The 14,702-nt window shown below is 37.7% G+C and overlaps 1 protein-coding gene across 6 annotated transcripts in view; it reads left to right on the top strand.

The window, feature by feature from the left end:
• Positions 1–4,536: 4,536 nt before the first annotated feature.
• SUPT20H (SPT20 homolog, SAGA complex component) overlaps positions 4,537–14,702 on the top strand; it is a 45,983-nt gene continuing 35,817 nt past the window's right edge. For 2 of the 6 annotated variants that reach the window (XM_008048907.2, XM_021707970.1), the window contains exons 1-7: positions 4,537–4,612; positions 4,852–4,967; positions 7,093–7,186; positions 10,118–10,153; positions 10,817–10,875; positions 11,163–11,229; positions 14,127–14,253. In XM_008048907.2, the coding sequence (XP_008047098.1) occupies positions 7,184–7,186; positions 10,118–10,153; positions 10,817–10,875; positions 11,163–11,229; positions 14,127–14,253 (292 nt within the window). In that variant the 5' untranslated portion in view covers positions 4,537–4,612; positions 4,852–4,967; positions 7,093–7,183. Of the gene's footprint in view, positions 4,613–4,851; positions 4,968–7,088; positions 7,187–10,117; positions 10,154–10,816; positions 10,876–11,162; positions 11,230–14,123; positions 14,254–14,702 lie in introns of those variants that run through there. The other 4 variants (XM_021707967.1, XM_021707968.1, XM_021707966.1 and 1 more) reach the window with 3 other exon arrangements.

Raw genomic sequence — 14,702 nt, 5'->3', positions numbered from 1 at the left:
AGGAGAAAGACAATTATATTCCAGAATAAGTGATGATAGAAGATATAGGAAGTCATGGAGCCCATAGTTGAAGCACTGAACCCATTCACAGTAGGATAGCAGGAAAGAAAGGTTAGTGTTTTTTTCCAGCTACAACACTTGAGTAGAAACACATAAGGCAACAATGGGGGAGGGATGTCATGAAGATATGAAAAAGGTTCACCTTCACCCATAATTTTTTAAATGTGAATTAAATCAAAAACTTCCATATGGACTGGCAAGATCAAAGAGTTTTTTAAAATATATTTTATTTTAAAGATATGGGGTACAGGCCGGGCTTGGTGTTTCAGTCTGTAATCCCAGCACTTTGAGAGGCCGAGGAAAGAGGATTGCCTGAGTCCACGGGTTCAAGACCAGTCCAGCAACTTGGCGAGACCTCGTCTCTACAATAAATAAAAAATTAGTTGGGTGTGCTAGTGTGTACCTGTAGTTCCGTCTACTTGGAAGGCTGAAGGCGAAGGATCATTGGAGCCCAGGAGGTCGACGCTGGGGTGGTTGTGAGTGTGCCACTGCACTCACTCCAGCCTGGGCGACAGAGTGAGACTCCAACTCAATAAAAAATAAAAAAGATTTGGGGTACAATTCAGGATTAGGTATTCAAGTGAACATTGTACAGGTAAGATCAAACAGTTTAATAACAGAGTTTTGGTGACAGAGGGAAGGAATAAATACTCTTGGACGTGTTTGTTGGTATAAGCTTATAAAGGAATATTCTGCAAGTATCTAACAAAATTTAAAGCATGTATATCCTTTGATGCAGTATTTATACTTGCAATTTATTCTACGAATACAGTCTCATATAGGAACAAAAATTATGTATAAGCATATTCATTGAATGACTCTTTGTAACAGCAAGACACAAAGCACAATCTAAATATCGACAATAAAAATCTATCTTAAACCAGTTATGGTACAATCATCCAACAGCATGACTGCATATGTCAGAAATATGTGCTGGATATGGAAAGAATTCCAAAATATTTTTTGTCATGGGAGGAAAAAAAAAAGCACAGAATGGTGGGTATGCTTTTTTTCCCATTTGCATGAAAAAGTAAGGTTATGCATCAGAAACATGTATGTACACACAAAGTCTTGTATATGCATAGAAAATGAATGGAAAGTTAAATAAACATGGCGTTAACAGAGGTCCCTGGGGAAAAGAAGTAAGACCTCTGAGATGGAACTATAGTAAATGTTTATTATAAAAAATTTCAAATTTACGCAAAAATAGAAAAAAAAAGAGTACAATTGCCTTCCATTCATGAACTTCAACACTGACCTATACATAGACCAATTACCCTAATCCTGACTTGTACTCCACATACTTAAAATAAAATAAAGACGGGGGAAGTAACAATTACTACTCAATTAACTGAATCCCTTGAGGTACAACACAGTTCAAAGAACAGGATATAGCCGGGTGCAGTGGCGCACGCTTGTAATTCCAGCACTTTGGGAGGGAGAGGTGAGAGGATTGCCTGAGTCCAGGGGTTCAAGACCAGGCTGGGCAACATGGCAAGACTTCGTCTCTACAATAAATTAAAAAATTAACTGGAGGTGGTGGCACGCACCTGTGATTCCAGCTACTTGAAAGGCTGAGACAGAAGGATCATCTGAGCCCCAGCAGGTCAAGGCTGTGGTGACCATGAGCATGCCACTGCACTCCAGCCTAGGCGACAGAGTGAGACTCCTACTCAAAAGAAACCAAAAAACAAAAAACAAAAAACAGGATACAAGATTAATTTCATCCCTTTATTTACCAATTTTTAATTAGTATTAGTAACAGGGAATATAGATATTCATCTATATATTTATCTATATTGTATTGCATATTACATTAAATAATATAGAATAAACCAGAAAACTAAAATAAGATGGCTACTATAGAGGACGAAAAGATCGAATGAGGAAACAAAAATAGAAGCTGGATTTCACTGAGTTTAACCTTGTTTTGTAGATTTGAATTGCAACCATACAATTATTTCACATACCTTAGAAAAATAAATTACAAGCAGCACAATTCCTAAAAACAAAAGCAAAAATAAAGATATCTCTGTATCATGTTTGACATAACCAATTAGAAAGAAATTAGTTTAAATGGCTTAAGAAGCATGTAACTTTTATTTGCATCTCTAGTGGTTATACTCTAAGGACAAAAATAGTCTTCGAAAAATGTGTTCAATGTTTCAGTGATATATTTTTAGTGGTAGTCTTGATGTTATTCTGAGATTTGTAAATGTTACATGGGGTAAGACAATGCATCATTATGTTGACGCAGTTGGAGACCAGCATTTTCAGTGTGTGGGAAAAAAGGCCATATAGATGTAAGATCAAGAGGTTTAATAAAAACCCTATAATACTGAATTTTATTTGAACTGTCTATAGGAGTTCATGATTTATATTATGATATATAATGTGTGTTATCATATATTCCTATTTTTTAAGGTTTTTTAAAAAATTTTAAATTCGGGGTTTCATTCTGTTGCCCAGGGTGGAGTGAGTACGTACAGTCATGTTTCACTACAGCCTTGACCTCCTGGGATCAGGTGATCCTTCCACCTCAGCCTCTCAAGTAACTGAGACTACAGGTGCATATCACACCACCACCCAGGCTAATTTTTTTTTTCACGCAGGCTTTTTTTTTTTTTTTTTTAGAGACAAGGTCTCACTATGTTGCTCAGGCTGGTCTCGAACTCCTGGACTCAAGAAATTCTCCCACCTCAGTCTCCCAAATTGCTGAAATTACAGGCGTGAGCCACCACACCTGGCCTATATTTTTATTTATACTTATATTTACGTTTGTCTCCTAGCTCTGTCTGCTGAAATTCCTAGAAACTATGACTAATTTGGTAGCTATGAACACTACTAATGCCCAGGTTGCAGTCTACTTTCCCACTAAGATGAACCAGGGCTTAGTACAGGTGTGGGGCTTTTTTCACATCACAATACTGCATATGTCAGAGAGAGATTCCTCACTCCTTTTCACAGCCACAGATTGCATCACTATGCTGCCCTTCCATGATTTATTCAAGTCACTTTTTGATGGAAATTTAGTTCCTTTTAGATTTGTGGGGATTTTTTATGGTTTGTACAAATTTATTAAAACTGAATGACAGGCTGGGTTCTGTGGCTCACGCCTGTAAATCCCAGCACTTTGGGAAGCCGTGATGGGAGGACAGCTTGAGGCCTGGAGTTCAAGACCAGCATGGGCAATAATCTTCAGAAGGCTCTGAGTTAAGGATCCAAACTACCTGCAAAGACCACTTTTAGGCCAGGGGCATTGGCTCACACTTGTAATTCCAGGAGTCCAAGGCTGCAGTGAGCTGTTATTACAATGATAGACTCACTTTTTTATTGCTATGCATTTTTGCACTGTTTGATTTTTTAATTATTTCATGTATCATTTGTCCAATTTTTTTAAGTTATGAGGGAAAAAAGACTTCTTTTAAGCAACGCTCCCGCGGCTGATGAGCAAGATTGAGAGTGGGAGACACTAAATGAGATAGAAGGCAGGAAGCACAGGTAGCAGGGAACTTTGGTCATTCAGGTGAGAATACAGCAGACCAGAATGAAACCATGGGAGTGATACTTTAAAGGACAACAGAGGTCAGACCTAGGGGGTTAGAAATAGAACTCAGAGGCCTGGTGCGTTGGCTCAAGCCTGTAATCCCAGCACTTTGGGAGGCCAAGGCAAGAGGACTGCCTGAGTCCGCGGGTTCGAGACCAGCCTGGGCAACTTGGTGAGACCTCATCTCTACGATAAATAAAAAAATTAGCTGGGTGTGGTGGCACGCGCCTGTAGTTCCAGCTACTTGGAAGGCTGAGGTGAAAGAATCGCCTGAGCCCAGCAGGTCGAGGCTGCGATGGCCGGGAGCGTGCCACTGCACTCCAGCCTGGGAGACATAGTGAGACGCCAACTCAAAAAAAAAAAAAAAAATCATCCCAGAGGACGGGTTCTAAAAATTCAGAAACCGTATTTCTGAATCCGTGGGTCCAGGCAATCCTCTCGCCTCAGCCCCCCAAAGTGCTGCGCTTATAGGCGTGAGCCACCGCGCCCGGCCGAGGATGATTTTTTTAAAAAGTTAAACCCACTATAATTTCATAGGCTATAGAAGGTTGCAAGGATGGGAGTAGTCAAGGTAGGCAATGGTGTCGCTCTGTTTCCAAGTGGATGGGCTGGGCAAAAAGAAAGCTAGTTCCAAGTTTCTTTCACTCTAGAAATTAAACAGGGTCGCCTTTCCCCCAAATAACACCTACAGCCCTCTGCCCATTGCGTGGATGTGAACGCTGGACCTGAGTAGACGCTAGCAGGCCAGACCTAGCATCCCACCGGAACCTCCCAGAGGCTTCGCACAGCACAACTCGCCCCGCCCCCGGCGCCAGAATCGCCCAGCTGCGGCCCCGCCCTACCGGCTCCACCCCTTCCGGTCTCCGCCCCGCCCCCCCGGCCCTGCCCGCCAGTCGGAAGTGCGGACGCCGGAACAGGCTGTCGGCTGGTGGGCTTTGCGGCCGATCCGGCGGCCGGGTCTCGGGGCCCTGGGCTGCGGCAGCCGACTCAGGTGGGCGACTGCAGGTGAGTGGTACGCTCCCGCGGCTGATAAGCCGGCGGGTTTGGCGCGCGAGGTCTGGCAGAGGTCAGAGGTGAGCAGGTCGCTTCCTGGAGTCGCCGGAGGAAGACTGTGTCCCCACAGCCCCGGCGGGCCTAGGTGCGGGCCGAGCCAGCTCTCCCCGCGGCGGACACTTCCGTTGCATTTCGCGGTGCTGCTAAACCAGACTTTTAATTTTAGTTTGACTTTTGGGTTCCACATACAGGTGTTTCCAGAAGTTCGCAAGGATTTTGCGTAGCGCTTCTCTGGAGGCGGTTTTTCTTGGTGTCCATATTGAATAAAGGCTGGCAGCTCCGCTTTGGGGTCGGCGGCGTTTTACAGGTAAGTCCTTAGTTGTTACAGAAGCTCGCACTGTTGGAAGACTCAGGTCGATCAGGGAAGTCAGTGGAATTGGTGGCGGCGATTAGAAATGAATTAATTGCTGTTCCTCACCATGTCTACCGGGCGTTCAGAAATGAACTTGGGGAATAGCTGCCTCTGGAAGCCACCAGTAGCCAGTAGCCGCCGCATAGTTGTGGGGGTTGGAAGGGGGAGCAGCGTTTTTCTGGGTATAATACGTCCAGGTCCCTAATAGGACTCAAAATATAAAGTGATTGCCTAGATTGAGGACAGTGTATGATTGATCACCATGACATAAAGTTAGATCAAAATTAAGGACAAAAGAATTCTATGAGTCTCTGAGCAGAATCGGATTCTTAATTTAAATACTTTGCTTTGCCGGGCTCGGTGGCTCAGCCTGTAATCCCCGCCTTTGGGAGGCTGAGGTGAGTGGATTGCCTGAGCCCGCGGGTTCGAGACCCGCCTGGGCAGCGAGACCTCATTCTACAATAAATCAAAAAATCAGCCGGGCGTGGTAGCGCATGCCTGTAGTTCCGGCTACTTGGAAGGCTGAGGTGGAAGGATCGCCGGAGCCCAGCAGGTCGAGGCTGCGGTGGCCGGGAGCGGCCACTGCACTCCAGTCTGGGCGACAGAGTGAGACTCCGACTCAAAAAAATAAATTAAAATAAAATAAGTAAATAAATAAATAAATGCTTTGCTTAAAAAAAAAACCTAAAAACGGGCGCTGGTTTGAGTGGTCTAAAGGCTGAATTATTACAAAGAACCTAGGATTAGAAATGGAGAGAATTCTGAATACCAGTCTAGGTAAGTGGTCTTGGGAATGTCACTTGTTCTGAACGTCTTATGTAAAATGGAGATGACGATGATGATAATGTGATTCCAGTGGTTTTCTCACAGGGTTTAATATCTTTTGCATAGAGTCATAATGTTTGCTTTGAAAGAGATATATTTATGAAGTTAGTAGTTTTTGCCTGAAAAACCTAAGTAAGTTAATGTTACTAAACTCCTTCCCCAGTTTAGTGACAAGAATCCTTAAATCATCACATTTTGCTTGTAATTAGTATATCTTCACCTTTAAATCCAGTAGTCAGAAATTTTTCACTTTAACCTAAATTTAACTTTAACTTCCTATGAGCTCTTCAAGGATAGGATTAATATCTTATTCATTTTTTAAAAATGATTATTATTAGAACTTGTGTCTGTGATATATTCGGAGCTTTGCCTGGTTTTAAAATATTTTTTTCTTTCAGTTTTTTTTTTTAACTTGTACTGACAAAAACCTAAGTTTTGGGGCTCACCAAAAACAAAACAAACTGTTATGCCTGGGTGTTTTGGTTCAGCTGTGTAGACAGACAAGTGGTGGTTACATGGAGTTAGATAAATAATAAGCTTTATGTATCGTTACTCTCAGAGTAAACATTATGCACCTTCTCTGTGCTAGGCAGAGTGGGCTTCAACCCTGGCAGCACCTTTGCTTCACCTGGAGAAGCCCCCAAAATGCTTATCCCTGTGACCCACTCCAGGACACTTAATCAGAATCTCTCGGAGGTTGGTCAAGGGCACCCCACTGTTTAAAGCTTCACAGATGAGAACTCTTGTGTTACAGGAAAGAGGGCTTTCTTCAGGAGTGTCTAGTTTGCTTGAGGAGGGGAGGGACTAGAGGGATAGAAGCTGCATCTGGAAAATGTAGCCTGGGTCATTTGGGGGAGTATCATTAGAGGATTTTGTATCTGCAGGCGTGATGAAATCTATGATTTATAAAGTGAACTTATGTGATCAAGGCCAGTGGGCAGGCTGTTGGAATAATTCAGAGGAACAATGAGAACAGCAACAGTGGTGGTAGAGAAAAGATTCAAAAACATTTATTCTTTTCTCTCCAGGGATGCTGAATATTTTTGGAGAAAGTGAGTAATGATTTTAACTTGCAAGCATGTTTTGCCCTACCTAGTTAGAGTGGCTAGGTTGTGATACATGAATTTTATTGTTACACATTATTAAACAGTGTGCCTCAAGTAATTTTCCTTGTTAATTATTAAATATGTAATCTCATTTCTTTCTCTTAATAGCCTTATGTTAATATTGGGGTTTATTGTTTTTACTTTTACAGTACTTTAAGATCGATATTCAAGACATGGTTTTCACCCTACTTCAACACACATAAGTTTTCTCTTCTTTTTGGACCCATATTTTGTGCCACAATGGTAAGCTCCAGCTCAGTAAGTTCAGATTTGTGTTTTAGAATGTTCTTTTCCCTCATCTTCATAAAGATATTTATATTGTTATTCAGAAATACTCTTGTAAGCTGTGCAAATTATCCTAACTGGAAAGTTGTTTAGCAGTCATATGTAAAATCTTCACTATAAAATATGTAGCCTCTCAAATTGATGTTATGATTGTATCCAAGTTACATAGATAATCCATCTATCTGTCCTTACATTTATGAAGTATTAAAAATATTTACTTTTGTTTATCATATTCTAAATCATTGTCAAGGAGGATAAGTATAACTACAAATAGCTTTGGGGAGCAGCAGTTTCTCATTTTTTAAAGATCCCCTTTATTTAGATTTTTTTAAATTTAAAAGCAAATGTAACTTGCTCATTGCATGTGACATTTTAAGCAGCATCAGTGCCAACCTTCTTATATTTACTTATTTATTATTTATGTTGTGGAATGCTTCACAGATTTGCATGTCATCCTTATGCAGGGGCCATGCTAATCTTCTCTGTATCCTATTTTAGTTCCAATTTTTATTTATGTGCTGCTGAATCGAGCAAGTGCCAGTCTTTTAATGGTACATTTCTGTTTACTGACTTAGTCACTAAATAGTCACCTTTTCCATTAAAAAATTAAAGACTAGAAGGAGAAAATATGTTCTAATGTTTTAAAGAAGGACAGAGAATAAATGAACATTGATCATTATGTCTTTATTCATTCATTCAGTTAACCCCTGTTCTGCAGTACAAACCTCAAAAAATATTTGTCTTCTTTCATTTCTTATTAACCCCTGTCCTATTAGAGAAAAGTGGAACTGTCACAGTGAGGTTCTGATCTCACTCTATATTTTGCATCTCTATTATCTAATTATTTCCTTCTTAAGTATGTAAAGGAGGTAGTGAATGAATGATGCTTGTGTTTACATATGCAGATACACCTTACAAGACCTTTTGAAGTTTACATTACAGAAGATGAAATATTTACTTGAGATGACTGACTATTTAAAATTGTTCTAGAGATATATTTCATTGTGTTTATTATACTTTTTGAGTATAAAATTACTTTAAAGTTTAATGACCAAAATTTAAAAGAACCTATGTGTTTGTCAAGAGTATGCATCTAGTGTTATTTTCATCCTGGAAAATAGGTTATATTCTGGAATCTTATCTTGAATCCTGGGAACCAGTTTCACTGGGATTCTGTTCCTTGTAAGATTTTTTTTTTTTTTTGTAGAGACATGGTCTTGCTTGCCTGGGCTTGTCTCAAACTCCTGGCCTCAGGTAGTCCTCCCACCTTTGCCTCCCAAAGCAGTGGATTACAGTCATGAGCCACTCTGCTCAGCCAAGATTTTGTTAATAAAGTGAATTGATATAGACTTATTATAACTGAACCTTTTGAAATGATAGCAAATTTTACTTTCTTCACTTATTATATTTAGATATTTGATAATGTGGGTTGTTATTATTGCAGTCTTAAAAGCCAACTGTTTGTGTAATCATACAAATTTTCCATCCTTAGACCTAGAGTGGCAGGGTTCATTTAAAACTTCCTGTGATTTCCAAAAGGTGGCAATATTTGTTATTCTCTCTACCCTCCTAGGGTTTTGGCAGGTGCTAGGAGTTTTTACCATATGCAGCTTGGTAGGTTAAATTACTGGAATCTTCAAAATAAAATAGAAGAATTTAGGTCCTCATGAATGAAAATTTAAAATGTCACTGAATGAAAAATACTGTAACTCTACATTGTATACAAAACAAAAAACTAGAAAGAGAAATCACTAGTGTTATAGCCATTTAACTTTGTTTATAACCTGTACTTTTTATTCATATGTGTCATTAGAAAAGAAACCCTTACAAACGAGGAGGATATATCGTACCTTCTCTTATTTCTCCCTCTTTGCCTTAAAAGAAGGGTCTCTTAGAAGTAGATGAAGAATAGGGATCTGTTACTAGATCTCAAACCTTAACATGTAGTAATAATACTCTATTTCACCAATTCTAAGATGCTTTTTTAATTTTAATATTAATGAATTGATGATGAGTCTATAGTTAATGACATCTTACAATTATAATTGACAGCCTTTTTGTTGTCTTTTTTCTCTTTTTTTTTTGAGATGGAGTCTCAGTCTGTTTCCCAGGCTGGAGTGCAGTGGCATGCTTACAGCCACTGTAACCTCAACCTGCTGGGCTCAGGTGATCTTCGCTTCAGCCTTCAAAGTAGCCGGAACCACAGGCATATGCCACCACGCCCGGCAGATTTTTTGATTTGTTGTAGCGACGATGTCTTGCCATGTTGCTGAGACAGCTTTTTTAAATGTTACTGAAAATGTTGCATGCTTGCAATGACATCTTAAATTCATTGGAACATGGTAATGGTAGCCATCATTTATTGCATTCCTTCTAAGTGCATTCCTTCTGAGCTAAAGATGTTCATTGTAGTTTCTTTGCTTTAGCGTTTTAAGATTTTCTAAGCTGCTGTAAGGTACCGCTACTACCCTACTCTCAGTTTTTAAGTTTTCTAGCAGATTAGGAGAGTAGTCTTTGTTTCACTTTGATTACATACTTTATGACCAATATATTTTCTTGAATGGTGCTCTTATAAATTAAAGTTTATAAAGTGATGGTAGCCACCATATTCAGCTCTCTCGTATGTCAGCCTCACAATCACTGACCAAAGACACCATTTTAGCATTTCTTATTTAGTTTGTTGCCATAACCAGGTGAGCCAGACTGCCATATTTTTTCTTTGTTACTTATGTGGTTCATATAGTGGGGTGGAGGAGAAAAATAAAGGAAAATACATTAGACCTGTTTTAGAAATGAAACATTTAAATAATTAGAAATGTTAAATGTGTATTTAATTATTGTTTGGTGAAAGTAACTAATATTACCAAATACACTATTTACTTTTTACAGCAACAAGCTTTAGAACTAGCTTTGGATCGTGCAGAGGTGAGGCGTGACTAAGTTACGTATTGAAATAGTGTTGTCTTTAATTGACAAAAACTCACTTTTAAAAGATTTTTGTATGTAATTTTCAAAGGAGTACATTAATATAACTTTAGGACAAGTATAGAAATAATTTTTGCTGTAAATATGTAAAAATGCCAGGTAATATTTACATCACCTGTTACTTGGAATCTTTAGATAATATTGCTATAGAATAAAATTCTATGAACAAGAACATAGAATTTCTAAAATTATGTTTTCCTGTTTTGACAGGTTTTCTGATTACTCAAAGGATAAAATAGCTAAAACAAAATATAGAATCCTTACAATTAGATATATGATTTTTCATACATTAAGCATCTTCTGAACAACCATAAAATGTATTGAAAATATTTCTGACCTATGAAATCACAGTTGTGAAACTGTATAATTTTGTTTAGGACAGTTAAATACTGTGCTAAGTTTTAGTGCAGATTAAATTTCACTTGTTTGTTACATATATTTGGAAGTTGCCATTTTTCCTACAAGATATAATTTGACATAAATCAGGGACTTAAGTGACTGAATAGCTTTTTTTAACCTTACATATGATTGAGATATACTCAATACAGTTGTCCATATATGAAAGCAAAAAGCAAGCTGTTTTCACAAACTTTTCTTTTTTAGTATGTCATTGAAAGTGCCCGACAGAGACCTCCTAAAAGGAAATACCTATCAAGTGGAAGGTATGAATACTTATTTTATCAGTAACATCTTAGATCCATTGAACTCTCATGATAGCCACTGTTTATTGCATTTGTACAAGGCACAAAGCTAGAAATGTGTTAGGTTCTTTGTGTATATTAAGAATTTCTAAGGTGTGATGTTAATGATAATATCTAACTCCACCACAATGTTTGGAGAATTGGGGGAAAGTCTGTAAAAATTAAGAGAAAAAATTAAAATAACATTTGATTCATGATTACTGTAATAACACTAGTATGTTGTCTTTTATTAAATTTTTTTTTTTTAGAAAATCTGTATTTCAAAAACTGTATGACTTGTATATTGAAGAATGTGAAAAAGAGCCTGAAGTTAAGGTAATTATAAATTTTTTATGGTATTGTGGCATTTGAAATGTAGACAAAGAGAGAAATTTGGAAGAGTTACATTTGAAGCATTTAATTAATTATTTTTTTGTTAGTGATCTAACATTTTTTTTAACCAGACTCTAGTCCCTTATTCAGCTGACCCAGAATCCTGGCTAGTCTAGTACCAGGCAGAGATCACCTGATGAGGTAGGCGTAGAGTAGCAGTGTTTACTGAGTAACAGAATATCTCACTTAGAGGTCATAAGCAAAGCCATGGTATATATTATCTTTTACTTCTTTTTTCCCCTAAGAAGTGATTTGTACACTTAAGACAGGAGAAAAGGACACTGTTTCCTTCAAGTGATTTCCACTGGAAAGTCAAAACTGTTATAGGATATGTAGGAAGTTAATAAAAGGTAAACTTTGTTATAAAGTGAGTTCATGGCCAGTTTAACTTAATTCATTTTTATTTAACATAAAGTTATGGGCAGTAGAAATGTAATGGAAATTGGTTTCTTGATACCCCCTTTTTTTTTTTTTTTAAGACAAAGGTCTCGCTGTGTTGCCCAGGCTGGTCTTGAACTCCTGGCCTCAGGTGATCCTCCTGCCTCAGGCTCCCAAGTAGCTGCATTATAGGCATGCACCTCTGTGCCTTGACTCTTGATATTTTTTGAATCCTCAGGTTTGAAAGTGCCTTAAAGGTCTATGAGCTTCTGTTGTCTATCTTTAATTTAAAAATGTATACTATTTTACCAATAGGCAGAAAATAGTGGAATTCCAGAAGTGTGTCTAACCTTTAAAATCTTTACATTAGGAAAAGTGATTGTTAGACTTATGGAAAACATACTGAAAGATTTATTTATAAGTTTTATTGAGGTAGATGCACTTGACATACAATAAGTTGTACATGTTTAAATGTATATTTAAGTTTTGACATGTGAATATCAGATGTATACACCTTGTGAAACCATTAACCACAGTCAATATAATGTACATATTCCTTGCCTCAGTAAAAGAATTAAGGAGATATACATACTTGCAGATTCAAAATTGGGGTTAGCCAAGGCACTGTCCACCAGCCAAATCTGTTCTACTGCTTGTTTTTGTAAATGAATTTTTATTGGAACCCAACACACCTGTTGGTTTATGTATCATCTAGGGCTGCTTTTGAGGTATAAAGGCAAGTTTAGTATTTGCAACACAGACTACATGGCACACAAGCCTAAAGTATTGTCTGGCCTTTCAAGAAAAATTTTCCAACCTCTAGTGTAACTGGGATCAACTGAGTGGTAGCCAGTTAATTCTCTTGAAGAGGTATATGTACTGTCAGAATTTGCCTAATTCTGTCTTAAGTCAAATTATGAGAATTTTTTCCTGCACTGCAAAGACTAAAATTTTTGGTCTCTCCTTACTAGTTTTTTTTTTAATATTAAAGTGGTTAAAAGTTGTTAGGCATTTTTTTCATTTTCAGATTGCTTAGTGTTTTGATTCTGTGGTGATAGATCAAGAATTTATAATTTCTATATATGGCTGTATGTGTATGTTAGTATATATTAACATACTATATTTAATATATATGAGATACTGAAAACCTATGTGTTTATTGAGATCCTGTAAAAATAAATGTTCTTTTGACATATCTTTTCTAAGAGTTGATGAAAGAATTTGTTATATCTATAAATGGGTTTTATTTTAAATCATGAATTTTTAAAATCATGGATTTTGCTATATATATATCCATTATATTTCCTGGTGGGTTTTTTAAAACAAAGTGCCTTCTGAGGTGCTGTTAAATTTAGAATTGAATTTTAATTGAATTTAGAGAAAATTATCCAATTATTTACTTCCTCTTAACAATTATATATATATATATATATTTTGAGTTGGAGTCTTACTCTGTTGCCCAGTCTGGAGTGCCGTAGCACACTCACAGCCACCCTAGCCTCAACCTGCTGGACCCCGGCTTCTTCCGCCTCAGCCTTCTAAGTAGTCAGAACTACAGGAGCGCATTACTACATCTGGCTAATTTTTAAATTTATTGTAGGGACAAGGTCTCGCCAAGTTGCCTGGGCTGATCTCGACCCACAGGCTCAGGCAATCCACTCGCCTCAGCCTCCCAAAATGCTGGGATTATGGGCTGAGCCACCAAGGCTGGCCAACTATTAGATGTTTTTAGGTTCAACATTTCAGAACTGTTGAGCTTGTGTCTTATTTAGGCTATAAATAAGAATTGTGCACTTGTTACTGTACAACCAAAAAGAATGCTCCAAATTCTTCATTTAGACTTACACTTAATAGAAACTGATTATATCCATCTGTATTTTATATATTTACATTTTAAAATATTTTATTTATTTTCTTGAATTGGAGTCTCACTCTATTGCTCAGGCTAGAGTGCATTGGCATGCTGCCTGCCACTACAGCCTCGATCTGCTGGGCACAAGTGATCCTTCCTCCTCAGCCTGCCAAGTAGCTGAAACCACAGGCATGTGCTACCACACCCAACTAATTTTTGATTTATTGTAGAGATGAGGTCTCATCATATTGCTCAGGCTGATCTTGAACTCCTGAACTCAGACAATTCTCTTACCTCCACCTCTCAAAGTGCTACAATCACAGGTGTGAGCCACTGTGCCTGGCTTGTATTTTATTTAAATACATATTTTTATTTTATAGATTGCCAATTTTTTTATATAAATTAATGTGCATAAAACATAGTCGTAAATCAAAATTAAGTTTACATAACTGTCTCATACATAGTGGCTATAGTTTTGTGAACCTTCCCATATATTCTGGAACATAATGTGAAAGGAACACTAAAAGATTACTTCAGGTCTGATTTTATTAAGTTATTTGTTAAGGTTATACTGAATTATTTTCATGAGCTCTGCCTCTTTTTAAAGCAGAAATTAAGAAGAAATGTGAACTTGTTAGAGAAACTTGTTATGCAAGAGACTTTGTCATGCTTAGTGGTCAATCTATACCCAGGAAATGAGGGATATTCTCTGATGCTCAGGGGAAAAAATGGATCAGGTAAGACCCTCCAGAGCGCAGCTGCCACAAATTACCTCTGCCAGGCAGAATGTGCTGTTTTTTAAAAAGTTATTTACCTATATGCCCTTCAGATCTGCGATGACTTAGTGATAAAAGCAGATTTTGATTCCGTTTAGAAATTTCTATCTGTAATAGTTATCCTTCCTGAATATGCATTTGAAAAGTGTTCTGATATGTGTTTTGAGGTTAAATTATAAAATGCATAACTTTTAAATGATTGTTAAATTTTCTTTCATTTTGTTGCTGTTTATGTTTTAATATAGTATAAGATGTTTTTTCATTTTTATTTCAATAGCTTTAGGGAATGCAAATAGTTTTTCTTCTGGGCTTTAAGTGTACCCTCCACCCTCATCTATGCACATTGTACCTGATAGGTGATTTTTTTTTGTCTTTCCTCCCCTCCCCTCCTTCTCCCTTCTGAGTCTCCA

The sequence above is a fragment of the Carlito syrichta genome, unplaced genomic scaffold, assembly GCF_000164805.1.
Source record: "Carlito syrichta isolate Samal-C Ts95f unplaced genomic scaffold, Tarsius_syrichta-2.0.1 Scaffold128155, whole genome shotgun sequence".
NCBI classification, from domain to species: Eukaryota; Metazoa; Chordata; class Mammalia; order Primates; family Tarsiidae; genus Carlito; species Carlito syrichta.
This window is presented reverse-complemented; position numbering and strand designations above follow the sequence as displayed.